Below are 24,755 nucleotides of genomic sequence, written 5' to 3'. Positions count from 1 at the left end.
CGACGCGACCATTTCGAAAATAGGGGGAAATGACTTTTAAATAAAACTGTTTAGAGATTTTTCAAAGAACAGTTAATGAAATACTAAAGTTAAATTATTAATGTATGTAATAGAGAATATATTTTTTATGTGTTGTCAAGATAATGTAAAATCTGATACGTTGGAGTGTATACTAAAAGTAAACACCCCTCTGAATGTTTGTTACGATTGGGACGTTCTCATTACACACATACTGCGCGACCCTCAATGTCCGCAAAGCAGCCAAAAGTCATGCGTTTTTATTTTTGCGAATGAACTGCATTTAAAACAAATTATGTATTCTACGTTATACAGCCTCGTTCGTGGTTCATGTCAGCAGCTTTTTAAAAGCTTGAATTCGCATGGACGGCTAATGTAAGTGGCGTACTTGGGTTTAATAGCAGTAACGATACTCTGTTAATGTGTTTACGTGGTGACACTTTAATTTACATAATGGATATAGTGACTGTCAATGCTGTCATTATATTACAATGTTTTGTTTGTTTTGTTGGTATCAATTTACTATGAACATTTAGGATATCGTACCATGGTAATACCCTATTTTTTTAGAAGTGCATTATGCTGTTACTTTGGTCTTATGTATCTTTGTTTGGTTTGGACACACCTATTTATTCTAATTAATGCTGTTTTTAACATTTTACAACATTAATGAAGTCCTTAAAACTATATAAAAAACACAACATAATAAAGTTTTTATGTTTGGAATTGTTTAGAAACCAAGTCATATTCGCTTTATTCATATTTATTCGGTTTAGTCGCTTTATTCATCTGGGGTCGCCACAGCGGATTGAACCGACAACTTATCCAGCATATGTTTTACACAGCGGATGCCCTTCCAGCTGCAGGAAACATCCGTACACACTCATTAACACGCACACTACGGCCAATTTATATTAATCAATTCAACTAAACCGCATGTTTTGGACTGTGGGGGAAAGTGAAGCACGGGGAGAACATGCAAACTCCACACAAAAATACCAACTAAACCATCCGGGACTCAAACCAATGACGTTCTTGCTGTGAGGCAACAGTGCTAAACACTGAGCCTACATGTCGCCCTATTATTGTTGTTATTATTATTATTGTTATTATTATTATTATTATTATTGATGAATCTAATTAGTTTGTTGTCTCCTGCAGTGTTGGAAATGTGGAGGTACAGCGTCCGCTGTTATGCAGTGCAGTCCGATTACAGGAGTCTGATGCCAAACCAGTGGAAACCCAAAGTCCATCAGAACCAGTCAGAAGACTGAAAGAGTATGATTTACACAGAAACACTGAGAGACATGTCAACAACACACAATTGTTTTTCAAATATAGCTTTAACTATGGTGCTCTCAAACCTTTATGTTGATTATTATTTGACGTTATACTTGCCTTTACTGTCACCTGTGTATTTGTTTTATTTATTTAGATTTTAGTGTAGTTTAGTTTTCTGGTTTTTAAGAAGTTTAGAAAACTAAACTAAAACTTTAACTAAACTATCTATCTATCTATCTATCTATCTATCTATCTATCTATCTATCTATCTATCTATCTATCTATCTATCTATCTATCATCTACCTATCTATCTAGGAATGAATGAATGAATGAATCGGTTAGATTTTATGGTAAAATTGTAATAATTGTTTCTTGCTCTTTCTCAATTTAGTCTCTTCCCTCCATTTCCGGGTGAAGACAGCCCCCTGAGGTGGGACAGCAAGAAGTTTGAAGAGTTACCGATCGCACATGTAAAAGCCACATATAACAAGTAAGTTGTCTTACAAAAGATAATAAACTTTATAATCAAGTATAATAAAGTTTATTTAGTTCTGACATGCATCATAGTTTAGTTTCTGTGTGCTTTTACGATGCTTGTTTAATAAGACCTTTGAAACAACTGAACCAATTGTTTTACAAAATGATTCACTGTTTTAAATTCACTTCAGGACCCCCCATGCAATAAGGACATCTGCTGGACAAAACTCATGCATTAATATTGTTTCTTTCAAACACTGCAATTGTTAATTATAAAGTATGAACAATCAGATGCACTTTGCCAATTGTCTAACATCATTAAATATTACGTTTCTTTTTAGAATGCATTCATTTTTTTACAGCTTTGTTTCATAGTGGGAACAACAAGAGGCTATTAACATTTATTATTAATGCAAATATCTCAATTAAAAGGTCTACAATCTTGTAAAAATGAACAAATTTCATAGCTTGTACCTGATCTCTTTTACCTAAACTGAGCAATTCCATGCTAATGTCAACCTTTATAGCGAAACCCTTTTTAAGTTTTTTTGTGTAGGCTTGCATGTTATGGTACTGTAAAATACTCAGAAAAGTCTCTGTTAATGTTTTCAAACAATTGTATTTTATTTACGTCACACAAGTGACAATTTCACATCTGTCACATCCAGTGGTGTAAAGTAATTACAAATACTCAAATTACTGTAATTGAGTATTTTTTCTCAGAAATTTTAATTTACTAAGTAGTTTTAAAAATGTGAGCTTTAACTGTCCAATGAGTACATTTTTAGTGCTGTATCGGTACTTTTACTCCACTACTTTCCTTCAACCTACAGTCACTACTTTATTTTTTCTTGTCTGTGGGGATTAGAAAAATCAGTCCTGTGATTCCCGTCCAATCAGATCGCACATAGAAGATAAATCGCATCATAATAAACTACTTCAAGACATGTGCGCTTTACATTGCAGCAAACAGTTTAAAAGCATTAAAAGTATCCCAGAAGATGTGAAAAATCTTTACACGCGTTGACCCAGAGATTGTTTAGTTGCATGTAACCACTGAGATGATGACGGGTGTTTACTGTATGATGACCGAAATAGCCTAGAACACCCAGCAGGCACAAGACGTTAACACTGTACCCTAACGTCATGGGGACGCTGCATTTTGTTTGGAAATGAAAATCGGGTTGACATCAGAACTTCGGATTTTGGTTGCCATAACTGATTAATAAATATCAGTATTTGATGTCAATAGGATGTTAGATTAAGATGTTGCCTTGACATTGGATTTTGGTCACTTTCTAGCAACCTAAAGTTGACCAAATATCAACATCATTTAATGTCAATATTGGACATCAAAATAACATTGTCTGTAGACGCTGGCTAGACATTAAATTTTGGTCACCTGACATCCCAACCTAAATCTAACCTAATATTCTTGTCTTATAACGTGTGCCTGCTGGACAATAACTAAATGCACTACACAAAGTTATGTTTACACACATCCACAAATTACATGTAAATGCATCAACTTTTAACAGCATAATATTCACTACTCTTGAGTACTCTTAAAAGGGCTTTTTACTCATACTTTGAGTAATATTTACAGCAGATTTTTACTCGCACTACATTTTTAGGCAAGTAATGGTACTTTTACTTAAGTATGCTTTTTCAGTACTCTTTCCACCACTGGTCACATCCATAACCAATGCATACATCTTAAATAAAAAAAAAACATTAGCCATTTTTGCTCTATAGTGAGGCAACTCTTATCCTTTTGATTAGCATTATTTCTTTTGGGTTTCACTCAACTGTTTTTAATTTCTTGCTTTAGCACTCATATCCAAGTCACAGATTGTGCGGGTCAGTACATGGTCAGAACGTCGTGTGGTACAGAGGGCTTCAAAAATGTGAAGAAATCCACTCCTATTGCAGCACAGACTGCTGGGATTTCAGCTGCTGCGGTAAGATTGATAAATATGAATATGAAACCATATTTGATTTGTTATGTTCATAAAAACTTTTGATCCACTTCAAATTTTTACTAGTTTATCTTCAATACCAATTGCACTGTCTGGTGCTTGAGGAGCATGCACTTTTAGCTGAATACTAGTATCTTGCAAAATGACTAGTAAAATATTATGTACTGTCATCATGGCAAAGAAAAAAAATGTAGTAATAAAAAATTAACAAATAATAAAGTTTCAGAATTTTGTCTTCAACTATATACTGTATATAGCTACAGGCAAAATTTAACTATGAATTGTATATGTTTTTGAATGTGTATACAGTTTGCGTCAGAATTATTAGCCCCCCCTTTGAATTTTTTTCTTTTCTTTTTTTAATAATTCCCAAATGATTTTTAACAGAGCAAGGAAGATTTCACAGTATATCTGAAAATATTTTTTTCTTCTGGAGAAAGTCTTATTTCTTTTATTTATTGTCATTTGGGTGTCTGACAACGGAAAATAGATCTGGTAGCAGATATTGCAGCCTCTTACATTTTACCTTGGATATACATTTTCACATTCTGATTTCGATGCCTAATTATTAAACTGTTAAAATCACTATGATTAAATAAAATATTCTTAAGGATAAAAATCTGATGTGTTCTTTGGAACTTGCATTATGATGATATTATATTGTCATTCTAGAATTATATAATAAGTGGCATAAAATTGTCTTAAAATGACATTAATATTGTTTATCAAAATCTATTTTGGTGAATTACATCATACAACAAAAAATAGATATCTTGATGGCCCTATGTATGCAAGAGAGAAACCGCTTTTTGTATGTCAAATATTCTGTATATAGATATAGCACAGTTATGTTGTTTTCTGCACATTGTATTAGGTTCTAATTCAGATTTTATTTCTAGAACATTTGATCTGTCTTGCAGACATATATCAGACATCCAATTTTGTTTTTCAGAAGAGTTCATTAATATTGTTTTTAATTGAATCTGTAAATCCTTTTGTCACAATCTCGGGTCTGTCATTTGTATATTGTCCACTTGATGGCAGCACATTTCTTTCTAGTCATGCACCACACCCTTCTTAATTGTAAAAGTAGCCTGTGTAAATCTGGATTTGCTTCTTTTCTAAGTTAAAGCCGAACTGTAAAATTTGGTCATATTTAAAGTAGACATGTTGTAATATTAGAAACAAGGCCAGTCAAAACAATTAGAATATAGAAGACGTATTAAATCATATTTTCCCATTGTAAATTCTGAAAAGCTCAAATGCATCCTCATGTTTTTGTTTGTTTGTATAGTTTGTTCTTGCTTATCAGCAGCATCTTTATCAACCGTTTCAGTGACGTTTACACTGATAATTAAACCAGCCAAGAGAAATTGCACGATTGAAAATAGCCTTTCAAATCTTAGGTTTCATGTTTGTACGTCTCTTCAGTTACTTCCATGCAATTTGTTTGTAATTTCATCAGCGTGTGCCATGAAGAGTCTAATGACAGTCCTGAGTCGCAGCAGGCAGTGTAATCAGTATATGACTTCCCACTGATAACCATTCATTTGCTGTATGGACACAAGCGTTATGATCTAAATTAGCCGCTTCGGACAGACCTCCGATTCTAGGCTCCTGCAATTTTGTGTTTCCTCAGTGATTCATTAGTTTTTATTATGCTAAATGTCCTAAATGTATGTATGTTTGTCTTGAGCAGAAAGCCAGGGCGAAGGGGGTCACTTACGTCCGCGTGCTGGTGAAAGGACTCGGACCAGGCCGCTTTGTGAGTAGCTTTCCTAATTAACAGCTATAAAGACATACAGCAAAAGATAGATAGATAGATAGATAGATAGATAGATAGATAGATAGATAGATAGATAGATAGATAGATAGATAGATAGATAGATAGATAGATAGACAGATAGACAGATAGATAGATAGAAAAAACCCATCTGTATGACTTCCTTAAAGCAAATAGAATTTTTGCAAGGTTATTATAATAGTGTCAAACCATTTATTTATTGTGACAGTTGACATTTATCCCACTTTAAATGATTGCAATTAAATTTTATTATGATAACTCTCTTAAAATCTGTGCATCTTTAAATGCAAATTGGGCATCTTTAAACTGTACAGCTATTGATATTGCTGTTTGCTTCTTATATAAGGCATAAACTGTTGCTGTATGTTTTCAAATAAGCAAATATCATTATGAAAATGTCAAAGACGTGAAAGAATGCAAATAATAATTAAAATATTCTGTTTTGTTATTCACCACATAATTATGCGCACAATAGAGAGAAAAAAAATGCTAGGGGGAGTTGCAGCTGTTAAGGCCATGGAGGAATGAATAAAATAAATCAAACGCATAACTAATAAATCAAAAAAGAAAATGGCAATGATGGTAAGTAGATTTAAATAGTTGCATGTTGCCAGGGCATTGCTTTGTGACTTCGGATTGTTTTGAAAGCATTGCTATGAGTTAAATGTATATGTTACTGTACATATAGGTCTAAAGAAACCATCTTTAATATCATCTTGTGATATTTTAGTCCAAGTATAAAAATTTTGCTTATTTACTATAACTTAAAAAAAACAATAAAAAACAAAAAACAATTAAAAAAAAAACAATTCTAGCAACATTTTAGCAACATCTATATAACTATAGGAGGTGTCAGTATGGTTAAAACACTACAGTATTTACTATAAATTACTGTAGTACCGTATATTTTCATGTGGGTGTCTGACAACTAAAAGTAGATCTGGTAGCTGATATCATAGCCTCTGTTACTTTTTACATTGCATTTTGTTTGTTGATATTTATTATTGTTTATTTACTTAGGATATGTGTTTTCACATTCTGATTCCATTGCCTAATTTTTAAACTGTTAAAGTGGCTATAATTAAATTAAATATTCTTAGGAAAAAAATATGATGTGTTCTTTGGAAGATTGTGCTTGCATTATGATGATATTATATTGTCAGTCTGGCATTAAGTAATAAGTGGCATAAAATGAACTTAAAATGACAATAATATCCTGTATCACAATATATTTTGGTGCAAAATATTGCACAACATAAAATGTTCATGTACAAGATATTTTACTTGGTTATGTACATTTTGCTCTGCCTTTTTAAAGTTTGTTTTTAGTTTTAAAACGCATACGTTTTGCTACGGTTACGCCATCTGTCCACACTACGCCAGAGTTTTCGAGAAAACGGACACATCTGAAAACAGAGGCAGGGCTACAGACATTTGCCTCTCTGATCTTTTCCTCAATATTAGGTAGCCTTCTCACAGTTCAGTCTTGCATCCTCTTCTTGTAAGGTCAGAGTTTGCATGTTTGATATGGAAAACAAACTACAGAGGACACTTCGAGTAAATCTTCAAAGGGAACAGTGTGCTTTTATAACGTCATTCACATCACCCTGGTTACATTGTACGAAACACACCCTCTCTTTTGCTAAATATCAGTTTTAATCATAAATAATGGCCATTATAAAAGTATAACGCACAATAAGTTTATACATTATAGGAAATAAAGGCAACAATCAGTCAATATACAGAATGTACGTGGTTACATTGATTATTAACTTATCTTTGTGTTCAGCCAAAACACCTTACCTGAGAACTAGTTATAGATTCAAAAGACCAAAGTCAGGGAATATGATATTAGATGTAGACAACAAGATGAGTTAAATATCACAATTTACAAATATAGTGAGATTAGATCCAGCGTTAGATCCTCGATGAACAGTCCGACGAGCACAGCTCACATCTATGCTGCAGCCCATGCCAGTGTGTGTGTGCGCGCGTGTGTGTGTGTGTGTGTGTGTGTGTGTGTGTGCGCGTGTGCGCGTGTGTGCGTGTGCGCGTGTGTGTGTGTGCACTTGTGTGTGTGTGTGTGTGTGTGTGTGTGTGTGTGTGTACATGTGCGCATGTGTGTGCGTGTGTGTGTGGCGTAGACGGAGAGTTGTTCAGAAATGCTGGGTTAAAACTAAAACATACTAGTGTAAACGGGGCTTAAGTCCCCTGTGAACGTTTTTTTCGTCAGCAGGGGACATTGTAAATGTGCAAAGACCTCAGCTTATGTCAGAAAACATAGATATGCTGATACCTCTTTTTAAAAATGTAAAATCCCAGCACAGTCACAGTTTTAGTTTGTTTATATAAATAAGTCTTCTTTAGTTTGTATTATTCAGTTTTGGTATTTGTTTTTAAACTAGCAATTCAGTTTTTGCAAAAAAATATATATTGCAGAAATGTGCAGCATTTAAAGGGTCACGAAACACCAAAACACATTTTTTGAGCTGTTGACAGTCGTATATGTGTCCCACACTGCTAAAAACAGAATTAGGACACCTATATTTCACTAAAAAGTGTAAATTGGTTGTTTTTGCGTTATTTCAAGCAAATCCGTACTTCCGGTTTGAAAAAAAATTTTGAAGCTGCGTCACGGTAATGACATAATAGCGTGTATTCCAGCGTGCAGACTGGGCCAGAGTGAGTCTTATTACGTCTTACAGTGTGTTGCATTAATGCATGAGTAAAGCTTGGTTCAAACCAATCAGCGCGATCTATTGTGCAACTTCATTAATATTCATTACTGTCAGAGTGTAGACGGCAAAGACGCCACATTGTGTTGGCAAAACAAGCGTGAAGTGTTGCTTTTATAGTTTGCTGCAGTTAAGTTTCGTTTTCATTTTCTCTCTGTGAGAGCACAGACTCACGTGTGGATTAACAGTGTACGCGACCCGCGACAACAATAACTTACGTGTCTAAGGAGGATTATTGTTTACCTGAGAGCTGTTCTCATCTGCAAACGCTGAGATCCAGATTCGCTTGTAGTCTCCTCTAAATAAAGATGCGGCTCTAGTTGCTGTTGATTGTCCTGTCTCTACAGATTTGGTAAGTGAGCGACCAGTGCTCTTTGTTTATTCAGTTCGTATTTTATTCGTATCAAACAAACTATTGCACCGAGTGCAATAGTTAGCACTAACAGTTACAACCAAACTATAACCTCATGTTGGATTTTGTGACCGGAATAACACACGCGGCTTTCTGACGCTACCTGCCGTGTGCATCTAAGTTTCCGGTAAATGCTGAGTTTTTTTTTTTCTCTCATTCGCCGTGCGGTATCAAACTTTGCATGAAAAATACACGCTTAGAGCAGCGCCTCGAATCAAATATCACGTTTGTCGGGAGGGACATTAATGAATTCCCTGAATGAAAGAGCCAAACTGCAGTTAAAGTCCACCATTTAATAATTTGGCAAATAATTCGACTACAGATGTCCATGTAAACACAGTCACATTGTCCACTGTGGGTGTGTGTTTTGACTCTGAAATTTAGCGCGCCCAAATAGACACTCCCATACCAAGCCTCTTTTCTTCCTCCGACACTCCCCCCTAAACTGAGCTGGACACGCCCACTTTTCTGACTTTTTCCAAAGTAGAGGTGTGAAAACACACTGCTGAAACGAGGGGGTTTCATGGCCCTTTAAGAAAAAGAACTGAAAGGGCTCTTCATCTTAAATTTGATCAAAATAATTTTGTTAAAAAATCGTGACTAAATCATGAATGGTAAGATTAGTATCATTAAGCGTATCGAATCGTAAGTCAGGTGAATCATTACATCCCTATTTAATCGTGTATTTAAGGATTTAATTGCAGAAATTAATTACAGATGTAATTACATGTAGGTATTTAATCAAGCAATTTAAGTATTTGATACAAGCAAATCAAGTATTTAATACAATGCAAAAACATGCATTTACACAATAAGTACATTGTAACATGAATATTTTCAGTGCAAGTACATATTAGTTAAGGCCACTTAATATAACGGGACCAAATAATCATTCATTCATTTTCTTTTCAGCTTAGTCCCTTTATTAATCAGGGGTCGCCACAGCAGAATGAACCGCCAACTTATCCAGCATATGTTTTACACAGCGGATGCTCTTCCTACTGCAACCCAGTATTGGGAAACATCCATACACACTCATACACTACAGCCAATTTAGTTTATTCTATTCACCTACTGTATAGCGCATGTCTTTGGACTGAGGGGGAAACCGGAGAACTCGGAGGAAATCCAAACGAACACGGGCAGAACATGCAAACTCCACACAGTAATGCTCACTGAGCCAGCTGGGACTCGAACCAGCAACCTTCTTGCTAGTAGGCAACAGTGCTAACCACTGAGCCACCGTGTCGCCCCAGAAACAAAAGTCATAAAAATGAATATTAATATGAAGTCAGTAGGATTGTTTTCATGAAAGAGAACTATTATGCTTGTCATTCTGCATCGGTTTAATCCAAACATGCAGTTGAATAAACAGTAATACTTTGAGCTACAATGGTCCCACTTTATATTAGATGGTCTTAACTAGTATGTAGTGGCATCAAAAAATAAATACAGTGTACACAGTGGGCCATTTATATGGATACACCTTAATAAAATGGGAATGGTTGGTGATATTACTGTCCTGTTTGTATATTAGTATTTGTGAGGGGGCTTGTAAATAACTCATAAAAGAATAAAGTTACGTATAAAACCAAGTACACCATTGTTTTTCTCTTGAAATTCCCAATAAGTTTATTAAGGTGCATCCATATAATTGGCCCACCCTGTATTTACTATGTTCATAATGTATGGAAGTGGGATATGGGTAGGGTTAAGCGCAAGTGTGGTGTGTATGGATAGGTTTTAGGGTGGGTTAAGATGTAAGGGATGGTCAACAGTGTAATTAAAGATGTAATTGCAGACATTAATTACATATGTAATTACGTGCATGCATTTAATTAAGCATAGGTACAATAAAAATATGGATTTACACAATAAATACATTTTAACCAATGATTATTTTCAGTGTAAGTACATATTAGTTAAGGCCACTTAATATAAAGGGACCAAATAATTAATTTCAATATAAGTGTATGGATAAATGTAATTTATTCTTGTGACATAATGCTGAATTTTCTTTTCCTCATTGTCACATGATCCCTCTTATAAATAAATCATTAATAAATGATTACTTGCTGCATTATCAATGTAAAAACAGTTTTTCATATGTTTATGAACAGTCTGTAAATAAGTTTAAAACAACAGCATTAGTTTTTCATATAAATTGTTACTGTAACTTTAGATGAGTTTAATGTGTGTTGTCCAATTATTAATATCTTCTAATAATATAGAAAACCCTCATTGACTAAGTCTGCATGTGAGTATAACATTTTAAACCTCTTTATGTAAGGTGAAAGTAGTAATGGCACACCCCTTCTCAACAAAACAAAGTGTTAAAGCAAGTTTAATTTGTTGTTGATTAATTTGTTGTATGTTAGTTCACATCCTAACTCTCCTGATGACTTGCAGAACACAGCTAATATTAATAAACAAGAAAAAAATAGAAGTCTAGTTTAGTGGAAGTCTTGTTAAACCCTGCGGCAGAGGGTGCAAATAGGCTTTCAGAGGTGCTGCTCACAGTGTGAGGGGCGCCTATTTGCAAATGAACAAAAACAATTTAGGGGCACTAAGAAAATACTTGATTCAAATGGACTGGTTAATAGTTGTACACTTGCTGTTTGTTCAAACTACTTGTTTAAATTGAGTTGAAACGATACAATTCACCAATTTACAACAGGACCAGTGCTTAATTTGTGAATTGCGTTGGATTGGGGAGGGGTGTCACGGACGAAGGATGACAGTGAAGAGCAATAGGTTGTCGCAGATAAAAGTGAAGAAGGTTGGGGAGTTGCGGAAGAAACTGAAAGTGAACAGCGGACGAGGTAGGAGGCTGGTTGAGGACGGGGGATCGGTGAAATGAGGTGCCGAATCAGATTTTAGAGGTTCCGGATCTGACGTGTCCCGGCACATATTAAGCCCTGGGGGGGACAACTTAACTGTTTTAAGTTCAATCCACTTGAATTTGTAAAAGCTAATAAGCTAACTTAATTCCTTCATGTTGCCCCGACACAAATCAATTGTGTAGAACATTTTTACAGTGTAGTAAAAGAAAGCAGATTTATTGCTATCACTCTTTATTTCTCTGCTATTTGTGCTCAAACAAGATTGATACTTTAAATATGTTATTGGGGAGAAGTGTGCTGTTACTTATTAGACTTATGCCGAGTTCAGATTGCACGATTTTCAAAGTAGTCATGTCCCAGGTGTTTTCACACAGCATGACTATCTGGGGTAGCAATTAGTCGCTGCTGTGTTTACACTGCAAGATGGATCCGCGACAGGGGGTTTCACACTGCATGACTTACCAATAGGAAAAATCGCTGACAACTTTGTCTCGGTCCGCAAACTACATCTCACAACCAAACACACGCAAGAAGTGACATGGAAACAATGTGAGGTCATGTAGTATATCTTTTGTCATTAACTACATAATGAGAAAAAAGCCTTTAGTGAAAAACCTGGGTTTTGAAGGGAATTAGCAGTTTCTCCTCAACTTTTTTATTTTTGTGATATTGCTCAGATGACACGTCAAACAAATGCGGGTGCTCCTACCCAATTTACACTAGTTTTTACTCTATTACCTTCCGCTGGCCTGCAGATACCCACACTAGTGGTCCAGATGTTTAGCATTCCGAATATCTGACGAGAGTTGGCAACTCATCTGTGATTCTCTTAGATTACGTGAACAAGCACCGATTTGCCTGTGATTTCGGGCATTTTCCACAGTTTCTCAAAACCTGCCGGAAAGTCAAAATCAGGGCTAAAATCCTGCAGTCTGAACTGGGCATTACTTATTTTCTTGGCAGACAAAATAAAATAAACTAAAAACTATTAAAGGAACACTCCACTTTTTTGTGGAAAAGTTTTATCAAGTTACCTAGAGATAAATAGTTGAGTTTTACCATTTTTTTAATTCTTTCAGCTGATCTTCAGTTCTGGTGGGAGCACTTTTAGCTTAGCTTAGCATAGGTCATTGAATTGGATTAGACCGTTAGCATCTTGCTCAAAAGTTCAAAAAGATCATTTTCCTATTTAAAGATGTACTTTTCTGTAGTTACATCATGTCCTAAAACTGATGAAACATAAAATAAAAAAAAGCTATTTTCTAGGACCTATTCGATAGAAACTATTCCCTCATTCTGGCTGCCGCAGGCACAATGATATTACTATCAAGAGGAATTGATATCAAGAAAACCAAAAAAATGTGTCTAGTATATATGCATCAACATTTTTCTGTAAAGAGAAAACTCAGTTAAGAGCGTACAGTTCTTAAAATCGACATTCTATCATTTAATGATCAAGTTATAAAACAGCACTTTTAAAGCTATATGGATGGATAAATAGGCATAGAGACGTAAGCAGGGCTTTTTTGACTTGTTTGAAGCCTTGTGATTATTATTCTGGTGCAATTTCACAAAACCAAGAAGGTGTGTATAAAAAGCAAAAGTACTTATTAAGCATAAAACCATCAACACATGTGGAGTGCAGAAATCAGCAAATAAAAACGGCGCTATTGAAAATCAGTCCTTTATTGTGCCAATGCATTTCAGCCCACAGGTTTTCATCAGGGCTAAACGTTTATAAATGAAAGCAATACAAACAAAGAGCAAGTTCAAACTCTGAATAAACCAATAAGATCCAATCACAGGATGAATCTGGAAAATATCACAAAAGAAGCCAATAAGGGTGTGTTCACACTTGGCAGGTTTGATTTGATTCAAATAAATTCTAGAGCAACAGCTCTTTTAGTGCAACACGGTGGCTCTGTGGTTAGCGGTGTCACCTCACAGCAAGAACGTTGTTGTTGTTGGTTTGAGTCCTGACTGAGCCTGTTGACATTTCTGTGTGGAGCTTGCATGTTCTTCCCATGTTGGCGTGGATTTCATCCGGGTGCTCCGGTTTCCCCCACAGTCCAAAGACATGAGCTATAAGTGAATTGGCCGTAGTGTATGTGAGTGTGTGTTTGTGAATGTGAGAGTGTATGTTTCCCAGTACTGAGTAGCGACTGGGAGGGCATCCGCTGTGTGAAGCATATGACAGAATAGTTGGTGGTTCATTCCACTGTGACGGACCCTGATAAATGAGGGGCTAAGCCGAAGGGTACTGAATGAATTAATAGCTCTTTTACTATGATTTTGAATAAATAGGTGTGAACTTTGTCTTTCGAACTTTGGAGTGCACCAAAAAATGGACCAAGACCACTTGTTCTCATATGGTCCTCTGTCTACTTCTAAATGAGCTCAGATGCAGGTTTTTTAGTTTTGTTTTGTTACCAAACCCAGTGAGAGTACAGAATATTATATTCTATAGTATTTCTTAATGTATTTTCTCACCCCAACATTATTAAACATAAATGTTTTAAATAAGTATTTAATAATAAAATAAAAATAAAATAATAAAAAATGTCTAAATAAATACAGTCCAATAGCATTTTAAATTCAATTCACCTTTATTTGTATAGCGCTTTTACAATGTAAATTGTGTTAAAGCAGCTTCACATAGAAGATCATAGTAAATTGGAACAGTGTAGTTCAGTTTTCTGTGTTTAAGTTCAGTTCAGTTTAGCTCAGTTCAGTGTGGTTTAATAATCACTACTGATAGTCCAAACACTGAAGAGCAAATCCATCGATGCGCAGCTATACAGATCCTGAACCATGCAAGCCAGTGGCTACAGCGACAAGGCATTTCTTTTATCCATCTAGCATTTCTTTTATCTATCTGTTTAAAAATTACCTTAAAGGGAACCACACTTTTCTTTCTTTCTTTTTTTAAAGCATCTGCTTTACCTCTGATTGCATATGTAAATTTTTTAAGAGCAAGATTATCAAACCTCCGTTTTATCCATTGTGAAAGAAAAGATCTTTCTATACCAAATTTTTCAATACCAAAGCTATAACACAATTACGTGCTTTTATTGACACACTTTCATGATATATGTTATGTGTAATGCTCATGCAGCTTAACTAAAAAAAGGAATGCAGCATGAACCAAAAACCAGACATGATGACAATGAAATAAATGAATTAGGTGATATTAAAAGCATTTTTTTTTGTACAGAATTAATAAAAAAGAGAACCAAAGTGTGAATGCATCATAAACGCCATTGATAAGATGACATTTTAGTCAGCGTTTTGTACAGAGTTAAATAAATAACGAGATCACTCATAACACATGAAGGCCGCCAACCACAATCTTTGGAAAATATTGAAATCTTTTATTTATCTAACTTTATTAATCCTTTCAGTTTAATAAACGCACTACACAATATATCTTTGAGCAACGCGTGTACCTGCAATGCTCCCAACCCAGGATTATATTATTTATTAAAGGTTTAAAGATAAAGAAATTATTAAATATTATTATTTTGAAGTATTTTATACAATAATAACCATGTTATTTTACGTTTGACTGTTTAATTTTTAAACCTGAATACTGTTAGATCCAAAAAACCATAAAGCGCTCTGTATGTCTAAATGCTTGCAATTTATTATGGTTTATGCACGCGCTCCGCATAGACTTGGTCATCCCAGTCTATTTAAGTGAATGAAATCTTTCCAAATTCATCTGGTAAAATTATATTCATATTGCAATATACATTCACCAGCCACTTTATTAGGTACACCTTACTAGTACCAGGTTGCACCCCCAATAGAAATTTGCGTTAACAAGCAGTTGGACAGGTGTACCTAATAAAGTGGCCGTTGAGTGTATATATCACAGAGAAACAAAACATGTCAGATTTTTCCAATATCGTGCAGCTCTAGTAGGCATGAGTGTTTATCATTCTCTGTACGCTCCCATATGGAAAAGCAACAGTTATGCGTGCTGACTATACAATCAATACTGTGAAAGTGAGCTATGGGTTCAGCGAGCTCAGCAGTCGTCTGCATGCTCTTACTCGAGTCGGGTGGGAGGACATTAGGGCTGGGTGAGAATCTAATGAGCCCCTCCAGAGCTGCAGGCAACAGGGGGCTTTTAAGACATGCATTACTCTTTTACCTACCCTCGGTTTATTCACAGTCAGAAGCTTCCAGACTAAGTTGCATTTAAGCAGATGGCGGTTGGGCATAAATAAATCAATGCAAGCCTCGCGACTGCAGCGCTGACTTATTTGAATCGAATTGCTAAATAAGCAAGCCAAGGTAAATACTTGTGCTTGTTGTAGCAAAAATAGATTTGGGTAGTTGGATAGAAGCTGTAGTGAAATCAGCGATGCTTCAATGTGGATTTTTATGGTATAAGTCAATTTAGGAATTTGAAAAATGGATATTTATTTCTAGATCTGCAAAGATTGTATACCCATGCAGCTGAAAAAATGTATGATGATGTTGTATAAAGCACATTACTCTTCCTGAAGCAAACTCACTTTGAAATGCACAGGGAGTCCTACACATAAGAGAACATTAAGGACAAAAATCTGAAATAAATGCCTTGAAATAAATCATATGAAACTTAAAAGATAAACCCTTGTGTGCTGCTGTTCTGGGGTGATTTTGAGACGTAATTTGGCCACAACCTTCCAATATTGCTAACTATTTTCAACGAAAAGTATTGCCGGAAGACGTCACATACTATTTTACATATCAGTGATGTCATCACGTAGTATCTGACAAGCGTAAGCCCATCATGTCTCTACTCCCTGAGGTGCCGTGTATTATATTATATTAAAACATTACATCCAGATGCACAATATATAGGTTCTTATTAACATATTACTTTAAGTGATGATGTCATTGCGTAATCGCAACTCAAAACTGCTTCTTTATGTAGTATACAGCATAGTGAATGTTTTCTCAAATTGACTGGCCATCTCAGCAAAAACCTTATTTGAAATATGTCCATTTAAATTTGTATGAAAAATAGAGTTGACTATTTGTAAAAGTAATACAAACACTTTTTGATAAGATTTTTTTTTTATTTTTAAATATAACACTGATAATGAACTGTTACATTCCTTTAAACAATCACAGCTTGTGTACGTACTCTTTTTAACTTGTGAAATTAACACATTTGTGTAAGCGACAACGATTAAAGCACTACTGGAATTTATTGCTGTCTAGATTACCAACAATTATATGTGTTAACAAATATCAGTAAATCAACAGTTATGAAAAACAATCTGCGCTAGCAATTTACTCTACTAAGTGAAGCCTGGAGCCACTGCTTTTTTAAGTCACTTTTTAAAAGTTGCTAAAAGTAGCCGGGTAATTGTTAAAAATTGCTAAAGTTGTTGCTAGGTGCTTTAAAAAAAGTTGCTTGGGTAGTATGAAAAGTTGCTAAATCTAGCAGCAAAATTGCTAAGTTGGCAACAGTGCAACTTTCTCTGTTTCAGACCTTATTTTGACAAGTATTTTGGGAAAAATCTTTGAATTTTTTAAAAACTCAACAACACACTACCCCTTTATTATGTTGGTGGCTGTTTTGCCCCATTAACTTCCATTATAGTAATTTTTTTGATAATCATGCATTCATTATTATTGGTAGTTTTCCCTAGGTGTGTGTGTGTGTGTGTGTGTGTGTGTGTGTGTGTGTGTGTGTGTGTGTGTGTGTGTGTGTGTGTGTGTGTGTGTGTGTGTGTGTGTGTGTGTGTGTGGCTTAACAAAGTGACTTTTATTGGTATTTTAGTAGTTTGAGACAAGATGATGTTTAAGAAATACAATAGAAAGAATAAAGTCTGTAAAATAACAGAAAAAAGTACTGGCAGTTTGTTATCAGGTTTTTGTGCTGTAATATACAACACAAATATATCAACAGACAAAGGGCTCTACTTTGATGATCCAGGTGCAAAGTACAGGGTGCAAATGCATTCAGGGCGTGTCAGAATCCCCTTTTGCTATTTTAATGATGAAAAAATCTGCTATGCACCGTGGCGCATGGTCTAACAGGGTTGAGCTCATTCTCTTAATAAGTTATTGGTGTGTTTTGACAATAAACCAGTCAGAGTCTTATCTTGCATGCCCTTTAGGAGTCAGTTGCACTGCGCCAAAGCACATTTGCTATTTACATGACAGACTTTGTAAGATGAAAAACTGAACGCTTCACTAGAGAGAAAACAGTTATAAACAGCATCTGCAGCACGAGAATGAGAGATGAGCCTCCTCATTCTTTACTTTCACTTTCACTCTTGTGGATAGGGAAACGTGTTGTAAGTACAGACATCACTTAGCCTATACAAAATTATTATTTTTTTAATTATTATTAAGCGCAAAGATTTGTGTCAAAACTATTTCTAAATTCAGTTCTAATCTCCAGCAAACTAATAAATGAACAGTAATAACCAAGTGTGGTCAAAACCTTCAGTTATTTCCAAATACACATGCTGTGCCCCATATGGTCTAAAACCTGACAAGTGGGCAAATCTAAGTTGTTTTTAATAAAACAAATATAATTAATATGGATATAATAAATAATACTGATGCTACTAACATTATACAAAAGCAATTTGTCTTAAATAAACTTGAAAAGCCTCCCGAGATGAAGAAGGCATGAAGGCGGTGGTTTTTATATTTATGTAGGCGAGAAAATAATAATTTTTGTAATATTTTAATCCTTTAATTATTTTTCATTTTTAAGGATATTTGTATATTGCTGTACACCCTGTCTGTATTAAGTAGTGTAAGCGAGGCACACAACTGACGTGCTCTGCGCTGGACTTTAGACCTGCTTTGATCTGGTCTATTGAACAGTCATTTATAGTTACTCAAAATAACAATGCATAAGCAATGCACCTTAACACATCTCCATTTTTAGACCAGAACGCCTATGGGTGCACATATGAGCGCACATTCATTTGCTATTTAAACAGTGCGGTGCAAAACGTCAAAATGGCTCTTGCACCGAGCTAAAACTAGAAAGCAACAATTGTTTGCGTCTTGCGCCGCATTGCGACGGGTGTATGATAGGGCCCAATATATTACTCCAAACTATTCAAAATGTCTACAAGAGTCACTTTTCAGCATTTTCAACTATTCAGCATCAAAAGCTTTTGGAGGAAAGATCAAGATGCCATTATATTTGTTCAAAAGCATAAATAAATGGAAAAAACATTATTTAAATACGGAAAACTGTTTATTTACAAATATTCTTTACAGCAGGGGTGTTCAAACTTTTTCTTAAAACAGACAAAAAAACAAACTTCATTGAAGGTGGTGGTATATTTACAATTTGGTAAATATACCAAATTGTATTATGTTAAAGTTGCTATAGGTAATTTATATTTACTAATGCAGTATAATTATATTAAAAACAAAAACAATCCCATTTTTAACTGAATGCAGTTCAATGAAGCCCCTGTTTTTGCCTTGATTTGGTTGCCAATATTTTCAGCGTTTTGTCTTCTGTCCATCGAAAAATAGTATTTACATTTTAAAAATCAGATTCATTTTCAGATAGATTTCATTAAAACATTCATTTCAGTTTGGTTTTTTTATAGCTGGGCAATGAAACAAACAAACAAAAAAAAGGTTATGTTAAATTAGAAATGACAATCTCTGGTTAAAGGCACTTGCCCCAACCCTCACCATCGCTTTCTTTTCTGATGGGATGGTGGGCCAAATCAAAGGTTACCATTGCCAACTTTGGCCCGCGGGCCCTAGTTTGGGAATCTCTGCTTTACAGTGTTATAAGGCACAATACAAATCCAAAATAGAGTTTTAATCTATTTTAAGCTGGAAATTTACTAAATATCTTCATGAAACATGATCTGTACTTACGCAAAATAATACTGGCTTTGTGGCCAAAGCGCTTTTGAGTAAATCTGCAATATTCATAAATGTTTAAAGCACATCTTCTTGAGGTGTATAGGATTTCTGTGCACTGTATATTGGCCTAAATTGAATTTTGCTCCCTCGATTGTAGTCTGCCATTAAAGGGTTAACCATGGGAGGACTGGAGGTTGTTTCCATCACCGACAACACCCCAGTGCCACACAATGGCTGTCGCCCGCGCAAAGCACGGAGGATGTGAGGAGGAAGAAACCCCTTGAACCCTGAAGTCTTGTTTGTCTTTCTCTCTGTATTATCATCGACCATCCAATCCGAACAGAGAGGTCGAAGGCTCAGTTATTCAGGTCAACGCTGTTCAAGAACATTTTTTTTCTTTTGCATTACTGAAATGCTGTGTATGTATTTACGTTTTTTGATAATTATTAAAGAGCGAAGATGTAACTCATCATGACTGTTTCCATTATTGTAAGTGCGTGCATGACATCCAGCTATATGAATATGGCTGCTCTGGGATTCAAAATCTAAATGAAAAGTAGAAATATAGTGAGAGATTGTCAGGTTTTCCAGGTCATGCAGGTTATGCATTGCTGTTGTTAAAATACAAACAAATGCTGATTTAAAGAGCCCCTATTATGCATTTAAAAGGGTCATGTATTGGTTTTGGGAGTCTCCAACAACAGTGATTTGCATGCAAGATCAAAAAACACTTTCATCGTCTTATAACATGCATTTATTTTTAGCTTATTATTCCAATGACTACCTGTGATTCGTTCAGTGATTCATTTGTTTCCAAACCCCTCCTTAGCGCAAAGCTAATCTGCGCTGATTGGTCTGATGACCCTGTCTGTGCGATTGGTCAACTGCGTTCAGCACGACTTCAGAGTGCAGAGTGTTTGTGCGAGCCCAATGCAGGAGTGCATTAACGCAATGCAGTTTAACACCAGCATATTGCTCTATTCTTAACCATAAGTAAAAACAGTGACACACATTATGTATTAATCCACACCGTGGCAACAGCTGAACTATTTCGAAACTTGACCACCGCACGTGTGTAGGAACAGCTTATGGTGGCCATAGCAATGACAAACGGCAGAAGATCGCGGGCTCATAAACGCATTTAAAACCTTAGACAAAGCGGCACACGTCTGGCTTTAGACGCGATATGGGAATATAAAGAGTTAACCAGATACAGTACAAGCCACATGGAGTGGTTACAAGTAACAAAACACATTTAACAGGGTGTCCGCGGGGTCTTAAAAAGTCTTAAATTTCACAAACAAAATTTTAGGTCTAAAAAGTCTTAAATTCACAGAAATGTTGTGTTGTAGGTCTTACATCATTTTAAACCCGTTTTAGTTTTAAAAGTTGTCGAAGTTATCCAGTCAGCATGACACCCATCTAATCACCAACAATCTATCCTAATAACTTAATAAAACCTACCCATAAAAAAATTCTTATTGCAGAGCTGTTTATTTCACAACAGCTGTTAGACATTTTACAGCACATTTGTTGAAATAAATTCCCAAATCAGAAAAAGAAAACTAAAAACAATCAACCCTTAAATCAATTCCTTATGACAATAGCAGCAATATATTCCTATACATAATCTTCCATTTACACAAAAACAATTTACTGAAGAAAGTGAGTAGACACATTATTTATAAAAAGGCATTGAATTTATTCAAGGTTTTATATCAGATTCGCATTAAATTGAATAGGAGTTATTTAATTCATTTGCACCTTGCAAACAAATATATATTTTTGATTATTTGTGTAGTTTTCTTCATTATAAATATACTTTTAACAATGTAAAACTTGTCATTTAAAAAACAAAAACAAAGAAACATTGTTGAAAAAAAAATCAACTAGAGTTTTATTGTTTTGACGCATTAAAATATGCGTTTAAGAAAAAACTACATTTGTTTTTTTCCAATTCCAATTTGTCCAACCAGGCCATTACAAAAAACCCTTAGTGTTTAGCCCCATATAAGTCTAAAATCTCATTCATAATGGTCTTAAAAGGGTCTTAAAGTCTTAAATTGCAGCCATTTTAATTGCACTCAAGTTTGTTACACTAGTAAAGTGTAAATTAAAGTTATAAGGCTACGTTCACACTGCAAGGCTTAGTGCTCAAATCAGATAAATGCATAGCTGTTATAAACTTACATGAACAGGGACAGAGGCAGACACAGATGAAGCTGAAATAAGGTCACTACACTCTAAAAAAATACCGGGTTATTTTAACACAGTTTTGGGTGTAATAGGGACTAACCCAACTCCTGGGTAAATTTTTTTAATGAAATTAATAGGACCAAATTTAACCCAATGTCTGGGATAGTGCGTACTCGCATTATGTACAGTTGCCTTGAACCGGGCCGAAGCACGCTTGTCACCCCCTCCCATCTCGCCCGACGGCCCGCACTCACATTACATTTGGCCCTGGGCACGCTTGCGTCATAGATGATGCGCTGTTCAGTAAGAGCTCTCTCTCAGCACAGTGGAGATTTCTTTAGTTATATTGGTTTAGTCGTTTGATATGCAGTAACACGCAGTCAAATATTTCGCCGAACAGATCCGCCACTTTTGACGCTCATAAACAATTATAAAGTCCTTGTGCTGCAGGAATTAAGAGGTTTGCTGAAGGTGCAGCTGTCGTGCAGTGAAGGGTTTGCGTCTTTAAAAATCTAAGACAGTTTGCCTTCATTGAACAGTAAGAATGATTAATAAATCCATATAAAACAGTCCCCTAAAAGTGACGTCTCGTCCAACACAATCTCACGGCAATTCATAATTTTTTTGATTTAGTGGCTAATTCGTATGAATTCGTACAATCTAATTCGTACAATTTAGTACGATTTGCTCATCACCCAACGACGGTTGGGTTTAGGGGTGGGGTTGGGTGCCACGCCTCCTTTTTAAAATTGTACATTTTTGTTCATACAAATTTAGCCACTAAACAGTCAAAATGTAAAATACTTACGATTCCTCGTTAGATCAGGCTGTCTCGTCTTCAGTTTTGGGCTCAGGCGTGCTTTGCATTCCCACTACAAGCGTACCGTGCCTGAACCCAAGTGGACTGCACTTTTTCACACCTCTTTTAACAGGGCCTGGGCCAGCCAAGTGAACAGCGCCTGAGCCCAATTCAGAGCACTCGCACTTCTCAAACGATCCAGGAAACAGGCCTGGGCACGGTTCAGATAGCATAGTGTGAGTATGCCCTTAGTCTATAGTTCATCCAATTTGGGTTTAAGTAACCCAGCATTTCTTAGAGTGTAGTCAAAAATACCAAGTAAAGGCCGGCTCACTGTGCAAATGTTTGATAATCCTGAACAATTGTAGCATGTCAGACTGCAATAAGACTGTAAGATCTCAGCTGTCATAAAGTCAGACTGAACGACAATGAAGACGCACCAAACACAAAAGACTTTCGCTATCTCGCGTTCTGAAATGATTCCTCACAGCAAACGAAAACAATCTGCAGCAGCAATTTTGCACACAGCCTCTAAAAAATATAACCAGAAAGAAAAAAAACTGTTTTGACATTTCCCCGTGGTCCATTGGAATTGTCGCATGGATTGCTTCATCAAATTCTGAGTTGCTATTGGCTCTTGGATTGAAGCTCATCGCAGCTGTTGTCACACTGTAGGAAAGTGCCTGAAATCTGAAACTGCCAAATCTTCATCAGAGGAAAATTTTGATCGCAACGGGCACCAATTCTAGCTTAGGATTTCAGGAATCTTTAAGGATTTCCCAAATTTATCTCAGATGACAAAATCGTGGCAGGCTTAAGTTTATTTGATATATTTGTGGTGGAGTTTATTCAAGCCTTTGTGAAATGATGAGTCTCACACACATGCCGCTTGCAGTACACAGATATACACACCCATATATGTGCGTTTAAGGTGATTTTAGCAGTTGTGAATTACATAGCGATTGTACCATCTTTATTTCAAACATGCTCTGTTTTAAAAACATTTTAAACTTATAAAATTAATTAATAAAGTGCAGGCAATCATAGAAAGTTGTAACCTGTTTTAATCCCAGTTGTTTTGCAAAAAAAAGTTCTGTGGACATGTGCATACATCACATGTTATTATGGAGACATGGCACCTGTCAATCAATTCAGTGGACGGGTGAAAACTGCACTCCTACGTCAAGTTGTGGTGGGCCTCAAAATCACTGGGATTTGGGTCCTATTTTAATACCAGGAAATTTTTAAAAAAGAGACTTGTGTTTATTTCACTCCAACATGACTGTGGACACTATACCTACACACAGCTCTGTCCAAACAGCTTACAAAAGATTATTTTTTATCATAGATGCCCTTTAAGATGACCATACTGCCTTAAGAACTGCCCTAATCCTTTGTGGCATAGATTCAACAAGATACTGGAAATATTCCTGAGATTTTGCTCCATATTGACATGATCAGTTGCAGCAGATTTGTCAGCTGCACATTAATGATGTGAATCTCCTGTTCCACCACATGCCAAAGGTGCTCTATTGGATTGAGATCTGGTGACTGTGGAGGCCATTCGAGTACAGTGAACTCATCGTTATGTTCAAGAAACCAATCTGAGATAATTTGTGCTTTATAACATGGCGTGTTATCCTGCTGGAAGTAGCCATCAGTAGATGGGTACACTGTGGTCATAAAGGGATGGACATGGAGATGGACATGCCCAAAAGTGTGCCAAGAAAATATCCCCCACACCATTACACCACCACCACCAGCCTGAATTGTCAATACAATTCAGGATGAATCTTCTCACCCTACCATCCGGATGTTGCAGCAAAAATCGAGACTCATCAGACCAGGCGTTTTTCTTTTCCTATCTTCTCTTGTCCAATGTTAGTGAGCCTGTGCCACCGGAAGCCTCAGTTTCCTGTTCTTAGCTGACAGGAGTGGCACCCGGTGTGGTCTTTTGCTGCTGTAGCCCATCTGCCTCAAGGTTGAACGTGTTGTGTGTTCAGAGATGCTCTTCTGCATACCTCAATTGTAACGAGTGCTTATTTGAGTTACTGTTTCCTTTCTATCAGCTGGAAACAGTCTGGCCATTCCCCTCTGACCTTTGGCATCAACAAGGCATTTGCGCCCACAGAACTGCCGCTCACTGGATATTTTCTCTTTTTCGAACCATTCTCTGTAAACCCTAGAGATGGTTGTGCGTGAAAATCCCAGTTTCTGAAATACATAGACCAGCCCGTTTGGCACCAACAACCATGCCACCATGCTCAAAGTCACTTAAATCCTCTTTCTTCCCCATTCTCATGCTCTGTTTGAACTGCAGCAGATCATCTTGACCATGTCTACATGCCTAAAT

At 36.0% G+C, this 24,755-nt stretch overlaps 1 protein-coding gene and 1 long non-coding RNA gene across 4 annotated transcripts; one reads left to right on the top strand and one right to left on the bottom strand.

The window, feature by feature from the left end:
• Positions 1-203: 203 nt before the first annotated feature.
• On the top strand, positions 204-19,879 carry mrps11 (mitochondrial ribosomal protein S11). 3 transcript variants are annotated; one of them, XR_015494786.1, is made up of 7 exons: positions 224-393; positions 1,180-1,296; positions 1,692-1,790; positions 3,609-3,738; positions 5,456-8,019; positions 9,244-9,563; positions 10,630-11,131. XR_015494786.1 is itself a non-coding variant. In NM_001044797.1 (6 exon segments), coding segments are annotated over 6 exon segments (600 nt in total). In that variant the 5' UTR covers positions 204-313; the 3' UTR covers positions 19,673-19,879.
• Positions 17,203-23,639, bottom strand: LOC147835934 (uncharacterized). The gene is made up of 2 exons (XR_015495421.1): positions 22,499-23,639; positions 17,203-22,452 (listed from the first exon to the last, which is right to left on the bottom strand). It is a non-coding gene; the product is annotated as an uncharacterized LOC147835934 (long non-coding RNA).
• Positions 23,640-24,755: the final 1,116 nt, after the last annotated feature.

This window comes from Danio rerio, chromosome 7 (genome assembly GCF_052040795.2).
Source record: "Danio rerio strain M-AB ecotype USA chromosome 7, GRCz13ab, whole genome shotgun sequence".
Lineage (NCBI taxonomy): Eukaryota > Metazoa > Chordata > Actinopteri > Cypriniformes > Danionidae > Danio > Danio rerio.
The sequence above is the reverse complement of the archived record's forward strand: the minus strand, read 5'-3'. Positions and strand labels throughout refer to the sequence as shown.